At 78.9% G+C, this 247-nt stretch overlaps 1 protein-coding gene across 1 annotated transcript in view; it reads right to left on the bottom strand.

Moving 5' to 3' along the window:
- Window positions 1-240, bottom strand: part of COL9A2 (collagen type IX alpha 2) — a 15,034-nt gene extending 14,794 nt beyond the window's left edge. The window contains exon 1 of the mRNA XM_006757975.2: window positions 139-240. Within this exon, the coding sequence (XP_006758038.1) occupies window positions 139-210 (72 nt within the window). The 5' untranslated portion in view covers window positions 211-240. The remainder of the gene's footprint in view (window positions 1-138) is intronic.
- Between the last annotated feature and the right edge of the window lie 7 nt (window positions 241-247).

A 247-nucleotide genomic window follows, 5' to 3' on the forward strand; every position in this document is an offset into this window, starting at 1 on the left:
ACCGAGGGGCCTGGCGTCTGGGGACGGCCCGAACCGCCCCTGGGCTGGGGGGTGTCGGGAGAGGGGGGGAGGGAGGCCCTGGACGTCGCACCCCAGACCCCGCACCCCGGACCGGCGCGGGGTGGCCGTGGGACTTACGATCTGCGCTAGGGCGAGCCCGAGCACCTGGAGCAGGACGAGGAGGCTGCGGGGGGCGGCCGCGGCGGCCATGGCGGCGGCGGGCGGAGGAGGAAAGGGCCGGGGGGCG

Source organism: Myotis davidii, unplaced genomic scaffold (assembly GCF_000327345.1).
Source record: "Myotis davidii unplaced genomic scaffold, ASM32734v1 scaffold1815, whole genome shotgun sequence".
NCBI lineage: Eukaryota > Metazoa > Chordata > Mammalia > Chiroptera > Vespertilionidae > Myotis > Myotis davidii.